At 41.7% G+C, this 14,833-nt stretch overlaps 1 protein-coding gene across 2 annotated transcripts in view; it reads right to left on the bottom strand.

The window, feature by feature from the left end:
- Nucleotides 1-1,178: 1,178 nt before the first annotated feature.
- VAC14 (VAC14 component of PIKFYVE complex) overlaps nucleotides 1,179-14,833 on the bottom strand; it is a 3,391,123-nt gene continuing 3,377,468 nt past the window's right edge. For both annotated transcript variants that reach the window (XM_044081299.1, XM_044081298.1), the window contains exon 19: nucleotides 1,179-1,888. In XM_044081299.1, coding sequence (XP_043937234.1) covers nucleotides 1,729-1,888 — 160 coding nt within the window. In that variant the 3' untranslated portion in view covers nucleotides 1,179-1,728. The remainder of the gene's footprint in view (nucleotides 1,889-14,833) is intronic.

Genomic DNA, 14,833 nt, shown 5'->3' with positions numbered 1-14,833 from the left:
ATATACAAAACTTTTAAGCACAACTATAAGAGAAAAAAGGGTCCCTAACAGGGATAGTTATCTGCCCAAAGGCTGAAGAAGAGTCACAAATCAGATGGCTGACAGACCAAAGTTGAAGTAATAACTCAGTACGTGGGTTGGCAGCAAGAAAGTTCTGAGGCAGTTTGTGCCTATATATTCTTTATTAACCTCTGGTTCCTTCAGGATGTAGTCATACATCAGACATGCAGCATAAGAGGGAGGTGCCCAGACTTTGGAATGCTGGCTGTACATATGGCTGTCGTTGGCAGGATATTCCATCTATTAGCAGTACATATGGCTATCGTTGGCAGAATATTCCATCTGTTAGCAATACAGAAAACAGTGGTCCAATGAAGGACATTTACTATTACAGTCCTAAATGTATACTAAGAATAGCAGAGTTGTTTTGACCTTGTTTTTCTGAAGCTATTGTCACTGATGATGGTTTGTCTGTGAGAAGGTATGCTGATGAAATCAGCACTAGATTCAGATATGCTGAACCAATCGGTGAACCTAAAGCTTCTTTGCGCAACACATATATTAGCCACCAAAGAAACAAATAGTTGTTAGAGATGCTTTTGAGAAACCTTCCCCTGCACCTATTACAAAGGACAGCAGATGTTTGAAATGCTCTTATTTGTCTATTTGATACTTCACCATGACATTCTACTCCTGAAAAGAATCTCCCTCTTCACCTAAAAGGCTATGTTAGACAGTAGTGAAACGCTTTCTAAGAAAGAAAAAAAAATGTGGTTTGATTTCACTGCCTTTCCAGGTGGTTTTGGCTGAAAATTCTGACAAAGTAAACTAATGACTGACTGTTTATAAAAGCTCTACATTGAAAAATATATGAAATTCTACCTTTGCAGACTGTATGTCTAAACCAAATATTTTCCTGTATTAACAAGTGCAGTTTATGCAGGACACCCCTGGCATAAGAAGGAGATGTTTGTCTTGGGTGTTCAATGGTTACCAGTAAAGACTCCAATGTGAAAAACGTACACTTAGTCCAAGCAGGTTCTGAAACCTTACCCATCTGCTGCTACTGTCGTGTACATTTAAAATTTATATGCTACTGAACCAGGCACACTGTATTTGCAACTGCTACTGTTAATGTCATGCAATTTGAATTACATATTAAAGCCCTGAATCATAAATCATATAAGGTGCTGGACTTTAATTCCAAGTTATAACAAATGCAAAGTCATGTTGCTAAAGCAATCACAAATAAGGAGTCCTTCACTTCTTAGTTTCATAATTCACAAGGCGTTTTTATGCACTTCCAAAATAAGAACCTCAGACATAAACATGGAATATAAAACTCATCATATATACATAGTTTATTTTACCAAAGAAATTAATGTAGCCAGTTACGAGGCCTGTAAGCAAAACGTAGATAACAAAGCCAATACTAATATGTGGAGGGATGAACGTGCACCCCTGTCAACATATGCTCATTAATGGAGGCCTTGCCATTGGAGGTCTGAATACCTGAATATTGATTCAGAGGCAAAAGGTACTTCCAGAGCATAACATTAAAATGCCTTTTGGTAGGATAAACAAAATAGATATGCTCTTGAAACCAACAGACATGCAGCTAACTTATGGGCCGCACAGTTAGGTTCCATGTTGAGTAGTGTTTGACAATGCAGGCATTTCAGTACTTGGTGTGGTCCTCATATCAATGATAAGGTGTGATCTTTGCTGTCACAAACCCAGCTTCTTCTCCAGCTGCTCCCCACGGCTTGCCCTCTGATGGCGTACTTCCAACTGCTTGTTTTGTACCCTCTCAAAATGTTGCAGAAGTTCATCGTAATCTATACTAGCTGCAGCAGGTCTTCCAGATGTGGAAGCTTTTGCATTGGGCCTGAAAATACAAAAGGAAAGAAAAGTCAACATCAAATAACATCTGAAAAGAAAATGGAGATTTGACTAGCAAACAGGATGACCTAAAAAGAATTTAATATAGAGATCATAGATCATGAACTTCATTTTTATCAGGTTAACACTAACACATAAACTTGTATATATATATATATATATATATATATATATATATATATATATATAAATATATATATATATATATGTGTGTGTGTGTGTAGATATATATATATATATATATATATATATATATAAAAGCAATGCATTACTTGTTATAGATTAACAAGAACAGCTAGACATAAAGTAAAGTAAGCAACGAATACGATAATACAGTGATCTATACTGTGGAATCTACAATGAAACAGTCAGTACTGCCAAATAGGAGTTCAAAATATAACTTAAATGAGTAAATTACATAAAGGCAGAAACATCATGTTGCAACTGAAAAACTTCAGTGACATTTATTACACAATGTTTTTACAGGGAGGCACCCTAATGTAGGTGCTCTGCCTCCATAGTCCCACTCTCTGAATATACTATTTCCAAGGCTGCAAAAACAGGAGCAAACTGAGAAGAATTTACCTTTTCTCCTTCACTCTCAGTCAGCTGACCTTAGATAGTGATAACCACATGGGTAGTAAAACAATTTCTGATGCAATGAAGTACTGACAATACTTATACACTCACGACACTCAAAAAACTCCAGCTTTACTCTGTTGCATATTGCCTACTCAGAGGCGATCTCTGCCTAACATACAAAGCTATGTCAAACCCAGAGCTGTTGGACATGCTCCACTTAAAGAAATTCCAATCCCTCCAAGCTACACGCTCTAGGGACCTAAACCTTGTCACCACAATAAACAGAACATGCTAGAGGGATAGATTCCTGTTCCAGAGACTTTCTATACTCTGGAACAAACTACCTATCTATATCAGACAAAGCTCCTCATTAGCACTCTTCAAGAAAAATCTTGATGATTGGATGGGTGATAGGAAATTCACCTTGGGGATCACTTCTGTGGCTCTGCTTGACAGAGGCATGGGAAAATAATTTTCTTGGGTAGCAAAAGCCAGGGTACCATTTGGCTAGGATTATATAGGCCCTAGGACCAATAGCCTAGTACCTACATATGAACCTATTATACTTGGTGCTATAAGAATTTGTTTGTTATACTCTAATTGTGTTCCTCTGCACAAACCTGTATTGTACAAACATAAAACCACTGAGATTACAAAATCTGTCAGTGCATGAACCAGTATTGTTAAGTCAGGATAAGCACCTCTAGTCTCCCAATGATGGCTATCATCCCATGAAAAGAACTCCTACACTACCCTGGGATACACAAGCCAGTAAAATGTTACTTCACTTACTGAGAGAGAAAGAGCAAGGATAAAGGGTTTGAACTAAAGGAGACTACTGAATGCATATGAACGAATCAGAAATAATATGCTGGGGAGCACTTACATCTTAGTAACTGGAAAGGCAAGACTAGAGAACAGAATCACTTTAGTCTGCTGAACGCAATTAGTCCAAATGCTGTTCACCCAAATAAAAATCACTGAAAGCCACTTTCAGATAAAAGAAAGGAAGTTATTTTTAACCCATGTGACAAGACTCCCCCACCCCAACACATATTATATATATATATATATATATATATATATATATATATATATATATATATATATATGTGTGTGTGTGTATATATATATATATATATATATATATATATATATATATATATATATATAGACACACACAGAGCGACTTCATGGTTGCACAATAGTGGGGAAAGATGCATCTTTGACAATCACTGAAAATGTTTTTTTTTTCCCTCATATTTTTAGTCATGTGAATGGCATTTGCAGCAGCTGGTTCAGCAGATCAACTGGCTTCCTAGAAAACTATATTAAAATTATAGTCCATTTTAAATAACGTGTGGAGGAAGGGGAACAGGAAGGGCTGTTTTTAAAGAATTTAAAGAAAACTGGAATTTGATGGCTTTGTTTGGGCACTTAAACTGCAGCTAGAAGTTAAACATGACCCTGGGGATATAGACTAAATTCTGGAACACAGTAATAATTGGACACAAGCTTTAAGGTAGGACATTATGATTCACAGATATCAAGTTGCTACATTACACCTTAAGGATAATACAGCATATACTCAGCAGGAGATGTAGAGGATGAAATGGAAACAGAAAAGAGAAGGGATATGCTGGCTTTAAAAGTTTGGCATGGCAGAACAGGTCTTGAAAGATGCCATAGTATACAGGTTACTGGATACATGGAGAAAGACACGCAAGCAAATTTAAAAGGAGGAAGTAAAAATGAGCACAGTAATAATGGTCACATTGATGTTTCAGTACCACGGTTAAAACAACTTCACACACAATGAAAGCAAGGGAAAAAAGAAGTTACGTACTCACCATAACGTTCCATGTGAGTTGTTTATCTCGCCTTTATTCTCACTGATGGGTTCGGAGCCGATCCTCAGCTCTGACACAGCCTATTGCAAAAGCTCAAGGTTTGCCAGTCGCTCTAGACCAAGCCCCTTATCCTATAATGCACTGTTGGAATTACCTCAGATCTTGTTTTCTGCGAGTAAATATACCTTTTTTCTTTTTCTACAAGGAAGCACTTCCCAAAGGGGAAGAAGAAGTATTGAATAACCAGGATGCTACTAGCCTCCAAGTCAACTGTCAGCCAGGAGGGGGAAGGAGGGAGAGACGTGAGAATAAAGGCGAGATAAACAACTCACATGGAATGTTATGATGAGTTCATAACTTCTTTATGTGAAGTTGTTAAATCTCGCCGTTTATTCTCATTGATGGGTAGCGTCCCTAGCACCCTCAATCTTGGGTGGCTCATGGAAGTACTTTTTCAGTACCATGGAACCAAAGACAGACCTGTACCCTGGAAGCCTTATCTACTTTGTAATGCGTGATAAAGGTATGAGGCTTAGACCAAGTGGCTGCACCACAAATATTGTCAAGGGGCAATTTAGCTTGAAAGGCAGAAGATGTAGAAATGGCTCTGGTAGAATGAGCCTTAGGTCTGTGTGTCAATGGCATGTTTGCATTCGCATAAACAAAGGATATACAATCTGACAACCATTTAGATAGGGTTGTTTTAGCCACTGGATTACCTTTTCTGGCCTCCGAAAAGGATACGAAAAGTTGATCTGATTTTCTAATATCCTTAGTTCTATCAAGATAAAATCTGAGCTGTCTGTGTACATCAAGTTTATGCAGCATGTATTCCAATTTGTTAGACTGGTTGGGAAAAAAGACTGGCAACTCAATGACCTGATTGATATTTGATTCAGAACAGACTTTAGGCAAAAAGGAGGGGTTTGTTCTGAGAGATACTCTATCAGCATGGAAAATCATGTAAGGAGGTCCGATAGATAATGCTTGAAGTTCTGACACTCTGCGGGCAGAAGTAATGGCCACTAGAAATAGTGTCTTCCAGGACAAATATTTCAGATCACAAGAAGATGCTGGTTCGAAGGGGGAAGAATTATTTGAGACAGCATAAAATTCAAATTCCAGGGAGATTAAGGAATTTTGACAGGAGGTCTCATGTGAAAAACACCTTTAAGAAAAGCCTTAGATAACATATGGCCCATAACGTTTAACCCATCGAATCCAAGGTGGAAATTTGATATGGTGGCTAACTGGACTCTAACTGTGGCAGCTCCTTCCTTAAAAATCTTTGTCAAAAATTCTAAAATGGATGAGAGAGGAGCTTGGAAAGGGACGATTTCCTGTATATTGGCCCAAATTGAGAACCTGTTCCACTTACTGCGGTATAGTTTCCTGGTGGATGGCTTGTGAGAAGACAAAAGGATTTGTCTTGTATCATCTGAGAGTGAATGAAGCCTGGCAATTAGGGGAAGTGGATTAGCCAAGCAGTCAGCTTTAGGGACTGCAGTGAAGGATGGAGGTACCCTAATGGGTGCGTCAGAAGGTCCGGAACTGGGTCCAGGATCCATGGATCCTCCAACAGATGATGGTGAAGGAAGGGGAACCAAATCTGTCGAGGCGAGTAGGGGGCTATGAGGATAACTGTTCTTCCCAGTGATTTTGCTTTCTGTAAAACCCTGGGTATCAATGGAATAGGTGGGAATGCATATAGGAGACCCGGGGGCCAATCGAGTACGAGTGCATCTCTCGGGGAATGTCCTGGAGGTGGTATTAGGGCAAAGTAGCTTCTGCATTTGGTATTGATGTGACTGGCAAAGAGGTCGCAGCAAGGCTGGCCCCATTTGCAGAAAATCAAATCCGCAACTCGTTGGTTGAGAGACCACTCGTGAGGCAACAGTATTGCCCTGCTCAGCTTGTCCGCTATCACGTTGGATTTCCCCAGGATGTGCGTTGCTAACAGAAAACGCTGGGACGACACAGCCCATTGCCATACCCTGAGGGCTTCTCGATAAAGGGGGTAAGACTTGGTTCTGCCTTGCTTGTTCAAGTACCAGACCACTGACATGTTGTCCGTCTGAAATGCAATTGTCCCTAGAGGAAGAGACTCCTGAAAGTACTGCAATGCCAGAAGTACCGCTCTCAACTCCAGAACATTGATATGCAGATGTGACTCTTGATACGTCCATGTGCCTTGGGCAGTCTTTCCCTGAAAATGCCCCCCCCCCACCCTATCAGGGAAGTGTCCATGGTCACAGTGGCTACTGGGGGGGGGATAAAGGGTCTTTCGATTGTGACATGAAGAGACGTCAACCACCACCGAAGGTCTCTCTTGCAAGAATCTGTGATGAGAATCATGTGGTGCATCGGTAGCTTTTGGTAAGACCACTGAGCGAAGAGGAGCCATTGAAGAATTCACATATGCATCCTTGCGAGTGGTACAGCCAGGATTGCTGCCGCCGTCAAACCTAGCACCTTCAAGACCTCTGCTGCTGTAGCTTTGTTCTTTGACACCAGTGAGTTGACGTGTTGGCGAAGAAGTGAGACTCTTTTGATTGGAAGACGTAGAGTGGTGGTTGAGGTATCTAACTCTGCTCTTATAAAAACGGTATGCTGCGATGGCGATAAGGCAGACTTTTCGAAGTTGATTGTAATGCCTAATTGATAGCAGAGTGTCAGAGTATATTGTGTTTCCTGAGTCAATTGATGCCTGGTGGTAGCGGTGAGGAGCCAATCGTCTAGGTATGGAAACACCAGGAATCCTAGATGTCTCAGGTGTGCCATGACCACTGCCATGCATTTGGTGAACACTCTGGGGGCTGTAGTGAGACCAAAGGGCAGGGCTCAAAACTGGTAATGATTGGCTCCCAGTCGGAAACACAGGTGAACTCTGGAGCATCTGTTCATCTTTATGTGATAGTACGCATCCTTGAGATCTATGAAGCACATCCAATTGCCTTTCCCTAGGAAGGGAAGAATGGACTGAAGTGTGACCATTCGGAACTTCTCTTTCTTTACGAATTGATTGAGTATGCTGAGGTCCAAGATAGGTCTCCAGTCCCCTGTTTTCTTTGGTACCAAAAAGAATCTTGAGTAAGTTCCGAATCCAACTTGGTCTGCTGGGACTGGTTGGATGACTCTTTTTTTCTAGCAATTTGTGGACCTCTATGATTGCTTGTTCCCTGAGACTGGGTGGAACACCTGAGATTCTGTTTACAGGAGTGAGAGGGGAAGAGAACGGTATGAAGTATCCTCTGGAAATGATGCTTTGTACCCATGTATCTGACGTTATGTTTAGCCAGGCTTCTGGGTACAAAGATAAGCGACCCCTGACTATCTCCAGAGCCGGACAGCCGGGCCTCCTTTCAGGAGCGCTGGTAGGGCTGACCAGAGTACTGGCCTCTGTCACCCTGTTGCTGCAGACCCCCTCTGCTGTGCGGGCAGCGCCTTCCGTTATAACCCCCTCCTCTGCCTCTAGAGCGGGTTTCTCCATATGTGTCCTGAAAGGCTCCCTGTGCTTTTCGGAACCACATTCTTCTGCCCTTAGGGCCCTTGGGATAGGGCCAAGTAGGGGTAGAAAAATGGACTCCAATGGCAGATAGGGTCTTGCCTTCCTGCTCACACCTGGTTCAAGTTTCTTTTACTTTAGGCCCAAACAGTGATGAGCCATCAAATGGGGTGTTGATAAAGGAAGACTTAAAGGGCTCCGCAAAGGAACAGAGACGCATCCAGGCTTGTCTCCACAGAGCAATGCCTGAACTAGCGGCTCTACTCGAACTATCAGCTGCATAAGATATGAGACGCATGGACGAGTTCACAACCGAGTTTAGGGTAGCGAGCTGTGTGTTGACTTTGTCGGCAACCCCTGCAGCTACCGTACCCTGGGGAGGATCTCCTAGCTCTTTCAGGAGATCTCTTTGTAGTCTCGTGAAATGGGTTAAATAGTTCAGCGATCGCAGAGAAAAAGTCGCTGAACTAAACATGGATTTCCCATATCTATCTATGATCCTAGAATCTCTGTTAGGAGGATGGATAGATGCAGATGTTTCAGACACTTCCTTTTTGGTGGCTGCAGCTACCACCATGGCATCAGTATGCACTCCTTTGGTCAAAAAGGCTTTGTCCACTGGGGCAGAGATGAACTTATTCGGCTTCCGAGGGACAGGTTCCATGGCCTCCGGTGATTCCCACGCCTTACGAGAGATCAGCTCCATGAGCTCATTGTAAGGTGGAGACACCCAAGAAGTGGAAGGTTGAAACCCAAAAGCCTTCAAGAGCACTGACTCGTCCTCAGTAGGGGTTTTGGACTGCCAATCGCCCCTCTGACTCAGGATCTCTAATATGTCTGCAAAGGATATCCTCAGTGGGGGATCAAGGGGACCCTTCTGACTCATCCAAGTCAGTGTTGGATGTCAAAGACTCCTGTGGGGAGTCCAAGTGCCTCCTCTTGCACAGTCTCTTCCTGGGTACCTCCTCAGTGGGGAGATCTGGGGAGGTTCATAGGTTGGTACTAGGCTATCAGCCCTAGGGCCTATACAAGCCTAGCCATAACAATTCCCTGGCTATTTCTTCCCACATTATTTACTTTCCTGGACCCCTGTCTAGCAGGGCGACGGACGTGATCCCTGGGGTGAATTTCCTTTCTCCCATCCAATTGTCAAGGTTCCTCTTGAAGAGGTCCAAAGAGGCACTCTGCTTGACATGTATGGGCAATCTATTCCAGAGTCTGGGGAGTCTCTGGGTCAGGAACCTATCTCTCCAGCATGTTTTGTTTATTGTGATGACAAGGTTTAGATCCCTGGAGCGTGTAGCTCTGAGGGATTGGGATGTAGCTCTGAGGGATTGGGATATGAGGTCTTGGAAGAACAGGGCTGCCCTGTGGGGTTACTTGAGGCTCAGGGTCTCTATGCTTTGGGGGACCGGTAGATGTAGAAGCGGACACAGGTGCTTGAGGGGAGAAGGAAGCCCGAACTGATGCCAATGATGTCTTAGGAGACAGGACTCTCCTCATGGCATCGAAAGCACCATGGCTCCGACGAGAAGGGGTAGATGGATCCGGAGGGACCATCCGATCCTCCCGCACCAAAACCATGGGCTCCGAGCCCAAGGTAGGAGCCGAGCTCATCCGAGCCGCAGCCCCGAGAGGAAGAGTCGGCACCAACAAATCGGTCCGACTATCCTCCCCGGACCCGACAGGAGAGTGTCGGCTCCTACCATCCTCGGTCGGCGCCGAGAACGTCCGAGTAGATAGAACTGATAACACCGGTGTGGGTCTTGGTTCCATAGGTTCAACAACTATCGGTGCGGACTCCTTCAGCTCCGAGAGTCCAGTACAGCTCGGAGGAGGAGTAGTCAAATCCGGTTCAATGACCTTCGGCTCCGATGAAAGGGTCAGGGCCAACAACAATTTAGCAAGTCCTGGTGACCATAGAAGCTTCTGCACTAGCCGATCCATATCCATATCTGAGAGGCTGATCGAAGACTTCAAGGAATGCACCGAAGGTGCTGACTGGAGTAGAGGAGATGAGGGAACCTCAGAGACCGGCTCCAAGACTGGGAGCTGGCTCCGAACCAAATAGACACTCTGTTCCGAAGACTGTGGAACCAATGACCCTGTACCCTCCATTCTTTTTGCCTTCTTAGAAACTTTAGAATCTCCAGAAGATTTAGATGATTTTGAGGAAGTGCTAGCACCTTCCTGGCTACCCAACGCTTCAGAGAAAATATGCTGCAGCAACCCCCTATCAATAAGTTTTCTTCTTCTCTCTAAGAATACCGTAGAGGAAAAAGAGTGGCAAATACTGCAAGAGTCTTGGAGGTGTTTAGCCCCCAGACAGTAAACACATTGGACATGCCCGTCAGTGACGGACATTTTTTGTCCACAATCTGGACATTTCTTAAACCCCGATTTGGGATGAGACTTCTCCCTCTCATCCGACATGTTCAAAGAGTAAGGCACACCACAGAAATAACTTGCAGAGGTTAAATACAGGGCTAACTAGGCCCACACTAAAAAAGAACTAATAACAAGAAGAAATTTGTTAAATCTAAATAGGGCTAACAAAAGGCCCAACACTCTAAGGAACTAAGCCAACACAGGGCACTACCTACTACAATCTAACCTACGTATAACTACAGTATTTTAACGTGAAACACACACACACACACACACACACACACACACACACACACACACACACACACACACACACTAGGTAGAGAATTATATATATAAAAAAGAAGGAGAAAGAAATTTTTAAACTTGCGATTTAAGCAAAATATGGTCTGAGCTGACTGGATCACCGAGATCTCTTGTCGCGGCAAACTAGATCTGAGGTAATTCCAGCAGTGCATTGTGGGATAAGGGGCTTGGTCTCGAGGTACTGGCAAACCTTGAGCTTTTGCTATAGGCCGTGTCGGAGCCGAGGATGGGCTCCAAACCCATCAGTGAGAATAAACTGCAAGATTTAAAAACTTCACATTATAGGGCTTGAGCAGAAACTTAAAACTCAAATGGGAGGGGACATTCTAGAGCAGGAATGAGAAATGAATAGTTTCATAGGTTCGTACAAGGCTATCTGCCCTAGGGCATTTATAAGCCTAGCCAGAGTGTGTGTGGCTTTCACCACCCCTTAGGATGAGAATACTACACCCATTTAGGGTTTAGTTTACTGTGCCTCTGTCTAGTAGTGACACAGAGATGACCCCCGGGGTAAACCTACGATCTCCCATCCACTCGTCAAGACTTCTCTTGAATAGAGTTAGTCAGGGGCTCTGCCTAACATGGATTGGGATTCTGTTCCAGAGTGTAGGGAGCCTCTGGGTTATGAATCTGTCCCTCCAGCACATCCTATTTATTTCTGTGTTGAGGTTTAAGTCTCTTGCTCTCGTGGCTCTGATGGATTTGGATTTTTTGAGGTGGAGCATGTCCATTAATTCTGGATTGGACATGGCCTTGTACGTTAGGCACAGGTCACCTCTGAGTAGGCGGTATGCGACTGAATAGAGCTGGAGTTTTTCAGTCGGGCAGCATATGACATATGTTTAAGACCCTTTATCCTCTTGGTGAGGACCTTTTGGGGTCTTTCCAACTGCTGCAGGTGTCGGGTAAGATACATCCCAAATGGGGCATTGTACTCAATCATTGGCCTAATAAGAGATGAGTACAGGGGCACAATGACCTCTCTTGATCTAGATGTGAAACCCTTCATGATAAGGTGGGCAATATAGAAGGTCTTCCTAACCACTTTGGCAATGTGAGTGTCAAATGAGAGGTTACTGTCAACCTGGGTCCCTAGGTCCCTGATTACCTCTTCCGTACTTAATGGATTACCACCTATGTGGTAATTTGTGGGTACCTTGTTTTTCCCAAAGGGTATGACTATACATTTTTGGCATTAAGCTTAAGGCCATGGCTCTGGCACCAATTATCCGTTTCTATGAGTCCTCTCTGAAGGATGTTTGTGTCCGCTGGAGTATCAATTATGGTGCCCAGTTTGCAGTCATCTGCGAACTTTGTCAGCCACAATCCTCCTATGTTTGTCTGTACCTTGGAAAAATAAATGCCGAACAAGAGGGGTCCCAGGACTGAGCCCTGTGGGACACCGCTTGTGACTGGCTTAGAGTCTGACATAGCTCCAGCAACTCTGACCCTGTGGGTTCTGTCCTTGAGCCAGTTTGCAACCCATCTCGTGACATATGGGTTTACATTTAAGCTGGTGAGTTTGTCTATGATGCTCGAGTGTGGTATTGTGTCAAAGGCTTTTGCAAGGTCAAGGTAGGCTGTGTGAACTGCCTTACCTTCATCAATGGCCTTAGTGACGGTTTCAAAAAAGTCGACTAAGTTCAAAAGGCATATTAGCTATAGCAGGCCTAGTGAAGTACAAGTCTGGAAGTCAAAGGTAGATGATCACTTTGCCACAGTAAAGTTTACAATCTCTGAAGCTTGGAAAAATGGAGAATACAGGCCTAAAATTTCAGGTGTGTATTCTGATTCCTTAGCTATGAATGTATGAAGCAATACAAGAAAAAGGATGGGAGGCTATACTGACAAAATGTGAGAATGTACTGACTCTGTACCTCTCAGAATCACTCTGTTATAACATTTCATGTCTTTCTGAAGACATTTGAATAAAATATGATGGCTTACAACATATTAGCTATAGTAGGCCTATTTAGGTTCATAGATAGGTTCACAGATTAGTAGGTTCATTGATCAGTATTTATAAAGGAGTGCAAGATTTCACAGTTTGTATAAATATTTCAAAAGCCAAGTGCAATATTAAAAGGTGCATGTTATCATATGAAAGGTTGCATCACACCAGACAAACCAGATAATGATACAAAATGTATACCATTTAAAATGTATCTATACTTAAGTATTTAAGAAAATACAAACGTTTCTCACCTCTGGCATTTCAACCACTTCCAACATGTATGGTGTTCTCTCATCATCTAGTATTAGTGTTACTACTGTACTGAGTGTCAATATAATTTGGCTTTCCCATTTTTTCATTACTTAGAAAGTCTGACTTTAAAGATGGACTTCCTAAGTTGTTAACAAGCTGCTTCTTGTAGCCAGAAGTACAGGGTTTAATTCTTTCCACCCCCATTTGCCTACTGTATAAATGACCAAGTTACTTGACCAGACAGTGATCCCTGGTCACCCCTGAAATGGAAAATATCTGTCCAGTGGACTTACCTTGTTAGCAAATTTATACAAACAAAAACAAAAACAAAAAAAAAGAAAAAACAAAACTAAGTTATTACTGTGAATATATAGAGACATGTATATGTGTGTGTGTGTGTGTGTCTGTGTATATATATATATATATATATATATATATATATATATATATATATATATATATATATATATATATATATATATATATATATACATATACACACGCACGCGCGCACACAGATACACACACATGTTTATATGATCATGAAGTGGAGACTACATGGAATCTCCCTAACTTCCTCTCAGATAGTAACATGGCAACGAAAGCTAGTCCACAGTATGCTGCTGAGATAAACACTGACTCCAGCTGTATAGAAAACTACTGACTTAAATGTTTGCCAGGCTTCCTTTCACTGAGGACAAGAAAAATGATGAAGTAAGACATTCCATCTGCTCCTGGGATAAAATTATGTCAGCAGGAAGCTAAATAAGTTACATTTAGGGCATTGTAAATAGAATTCAGTGCCCACAGCAAGAAACATTAAAAAAATAACTTTGTTATAATAAGTTACTGAGCCTAGCCAGAAATATCAATCACATTTTCCAAACAAGACTGCAGTTAAGAAATGAAACAGTTGCAGGCTACGTTTTTTTGGTGGTGGTGGTCTCTCTCTCTATACACACACACACACACACACACACACACACACACACACACACACACACACACATATATATATATATATATGTCAAATATACCAAATAAACCAAATGTCATTTCTTGGACAGGGTTTTTTTAAGAGGAGTGGAGACTCTGGCAGGAACACTAACTAGAGGCACCTGCAGAGTATCAGGAACCTAATAATGATTTGTTTATGAAGCAGCAGCAGCTTAATTATTTTTGTATTTATGTATGTATGTATGTATTTTTACTGCGGTAAAGCACCAATCATATTTGACCATTTGCAGGCTCAGCCCAGGTTACATACATAGAAACAACAGTAACGTAAGGTTAAAGTTATAACTAAATTATACAATATAGTGGCATAACATAACATAGATTTAAAAAAAATATGCATATCTATCTATATCTATCTATATGTATATCTATAGCTATATATATATATATATATATATATATATATATATATATATATATATATATATATATATATATATATATATATATATATATATATATATATATATATATATATACATATATATGATTTACTATCAAAATTGCGAATGACAAAAAAAAATTTTCATTTCAGCAACTCACAACACCAAAGCAAAGACAAAAGACAAAGTAGGTCAGTATGTTGAATATCATGCCGATTATTTGAATTCAGAATTATTCGAAATACTATTTCCCCAGCACCTTTTACAACAGTAAGTTAACTTCTGTTGCCAGCAGTACGAACGTACTGCACAACAATGAACTTCTCGTTTTTACAGGGGGGTGAACCCCCTGCATCCCCTACACCCCCTGTAAGTTATATATTCCAACTCTGAGATCACACTACAGTGGGGAAAGGAGTAAATTTCCCAATCCACACTGTACCACTATCTCTAGTAGTAAGGTCGACCACATAAGTGCAAATCCACAGTGCAGTCATTGAATTGGAGATTTGCAAACATGAAGGTTCGGCAACACGGGGACTCAGCCAACTGTAATTCGACATCCCGTGTTTGTCAAACCTTCTTTCGTTATTTTGATGGTAAGCCTATATATCATATTTAGAAGAAGATTTAAAAAGAAATAGTATCAAGATTATAGAATACATAATACAGGTGTTACAGGTGAGGTAGATAT

This window comes from Protopterus annectens, chromosome 8.part0 (genome assembly GCF_019279795.1).
Source record: "Protopterus annectens isolate FY-2018-M chromosome 8.part0, PAN1.0, whole genome shotgun sequence".
Taxonomy (NCBI): Eukaryota; Metazoa; Chordata; order Ceratodontiformes; family Protopteridae; genus Protopterus; species Protopterus annectens.
Note: the sequence above shows the minus strand (reverse complement) of the source record. Positions and strands in the feature narration are given on the sequence as shown.